The 2,500-nt window shown below is 56.0% G+C and overlaps 1 protein-coding gene across 1 annotated transcript in view; it reads right to left on the reverse strand.

Annotated features, from left to right (window-relative positions):
• The window catches only part of LOC122265712 (uncharacterized), a 16,635-nt gene extending 14,537 nt beyond the window's left edge, over positions 1-2,098 (reverse strand). The window contains exon 1 of the mRNA XM_086547711.1: positions 1,060-2,098. Within this exon, the coding sequence (XP_086403837.1) occupies positions 1,060-1,828 (769 nt within the window). The 5' untranslated portion in view covers positions 1,829-2,098. The remainder of the gene's footprint in view (positions 1-1,059) is intronic.
• Positions 2,099-2,500: the final 402 nt, after the last annotated feature.

The following is a 2,500-nucleotide window of genomic DNA, read 5'->3' on the forward strand; positions in this document are numbered from 1 at the left end:
CTCTCTCTCTCTGTTTATCAGGCATTACGGAAAGTCGTGTGTTAGCGCGAGTAACTAGCGGAAACGGCTCTCGACGCATACATTTTCCCAGCCACATCCATCCAGCTCCCGTCAGTCTCGTAGCCCGTGTGATATATGGGCATTTGGTTGTAAAATTCTCAGCTTTCTTTTTTCTTACTGAGAGTATGGAAGGTTTATGATGTGGGTTAGTATTCGTTAGATTATTGAACGTTTTGTAAAGATGCAATCTCGGTAATCATTGCTAGTATACGACACACAAGATTTATACAAAAACATATATAAAGGAACAGCCAGGGCAAGACAGAAAGGTTATCCCTTATTCATAAAGGAAGTGAACAATGATCGCTTGGCTCATAAACACCGGTAACTTCAAGCTTACTTGATGAAACGCGGAGGAAAAAAATCCTTACAGCTGTTATCTCTAGTATCAACACCCTTCTTCTCTCAACCCATCTATCTAATGAGAATTATTTACATAATTCCTCTTGCGTAAAAGCGCAGCCCGGTGGGTCTTAAAGAAAGGTAGATAGACGAATGCCCCGTTTGCTTAGAAACACACACAAACACATAATGGACAACTGTACGCCGACTACAAACAGCCCTTCAGTCCCTCTCTCTAATACCTTGGAACACGCGCTCGTAAACTAGTCTTGATCCCAGTGTTTCGCTTCCAAATGACAAGCTCTGGGTCGCGAAGGTGGGTTAACTTGCACGAGACATTTTTCTGGGATGTAAGGGTGTCTCTCGGCTTTGCCTGTTGCCCTTGTGTTTTCTGATGGTGGGTGAAAGGACGCTGGAAAAGTGAAGTAAGAAAAAGGAACGGTGTTTTGGCTCTTTTTTTCGTTTGTTTTTGTGACATATTGTTTATACATAATTTCTTCTGCTTGGTATATTTTTTGGTTGCCTTCACATTAGGTGAAACGAACGTCCTACCTTTATCCCTAACATTATTTAGCGAGTATCTACCACGCGAGTGTTTTCTCTGTGTCCTGAGACCCCCGAGAGGGCGGTCTGAAGGAGAATGGCAGTGGGACTCACCAGCTTTGTCGTCCTTGTTGAGGTTGTCGAGTGTCTTGTTGGTCATCTTGAAGAGGGCGTCGAGGGCGCTTCCCTTGTCGTTGCTGCCGCTCTTCTTCTCGCTCTGGCTGGTCTTGGGGGCGCCCTCCGCCGGCCCGCCCTCCTCCCGCGTGTCCCAAGGCCGCACGATCTTCACGGGCACCGAGGACTTCCGGCGGGAAGGCTTGTACGAGAGGATGTCGAGGATGGAGAAGGAGCGGAGTCCCGCCGCCTGCTTCTGCTCCAGCGCCGCGGCAGCCGCGTCCGCGCGCCCCACGACGACCTGCGGCTCGTCCTGCTCCGGCTGCGGCTCCTGCGGGTGGTGCGGCGAGGGCGGCGACGAGGGCTCGGGCTCGGCCTCCCTGAGGGGCGAGGCCTGCGGCGCCGCGTGGTGGTGCGGGGGCGGCGACGTCCCCGACATCGCTAATCTCTTGAGGGGTCTGAAGTACTCGTCGTCGGAGAGGTAGGTGAAGGACTCGGTGTGCAGGGAGCCCGAGGACAAGGTGGGCGACGGCGCGCCCCGCGACGTGGACGGCGAGTGCGGCTCCGTCTCCTCCTCCTCGTCGTCCTCCGTCGACGTCTCGGCGTGTGTGGTGGTCATGTCCATGGGCGACGGCTGCTCGTCGCGCACCTCGCCCTCGCATCCCACACTGATCTCACTGTCACAGGGGCTCGCTGGCCTGTCCTCGCGGGGCGACGAAGGGGAATCACTGTCCTCCATCCTGGCCACACACTCCACCCTGATCTCCATCACTGCGGCCTCACACTGCCCCTCACTAACACCGTCTGCGGGACCACACTCCCTCGCGGTCCGCTCACACCAAGTTCTCGCCACAAAGTTGATCACAGAGAGCACGGCCAAATGCCTCCCGTCTAAGCGCTGGTCACCGACAGACTGATGCTGATCGCATCAGGCGGAGAGTAATCACTGGAGTCCAGCGCGCCCGATGAAGATGTGCCAACTGGTCGACTGGTTAATGATAGAGCAGCGCCTTCACACGCCTAATGGCCGCCTTTGATGTTTGCCGCCCGCCAGTGACTACAGGCGCCGCCCGCCAGCCACACACGGCGAGCGACACACGTGATTGGGCGGAATCCGCTTTGGCCCCGCCCACTGTGGCGCACCATTGGTCGCACGCAGGCCCATGGGAGGAGCTGCCAGGCCTCCGTCGCGGTGAATGGCTCGGGAATTATCAATTGGCCAATGGGGAGGAGAGACCGGCATATCAAAGGGGACCATGAATAGCTCAATCAGGGAGTGGAGTGACGTGGTTAATGGAGATATTCTAACAGGGCGGGCCACTCGGGTGTCAAATTAGGGTGTGTTGTGGGCCGGGTGGTCCAGGGTCCAGCAGGGCGGCCCGAGGGCGTGAGGCGGCGCTGGTAACGGCCCGTGAGTGATGGAGGGGCCGCACTAGCCCAC

Source organism: Penaeus japonicus, unplaced genomic scaffold (assembly GCF_977035675.1).
Source record: "Penaeus japonicus unplaced genomic scaffold, GWHDUDI00000001_assembly GWHDUDI00000019, whole genome shotgun sequence".
In the NCBI taxonomy this organism is placed as follows: domain Eukaryota; kingdom Metazoa; phylum Arthropoda; class Malacostraca; order Decapoda; family Penaeidae; genus Penaeus; species Penaeus japonicus.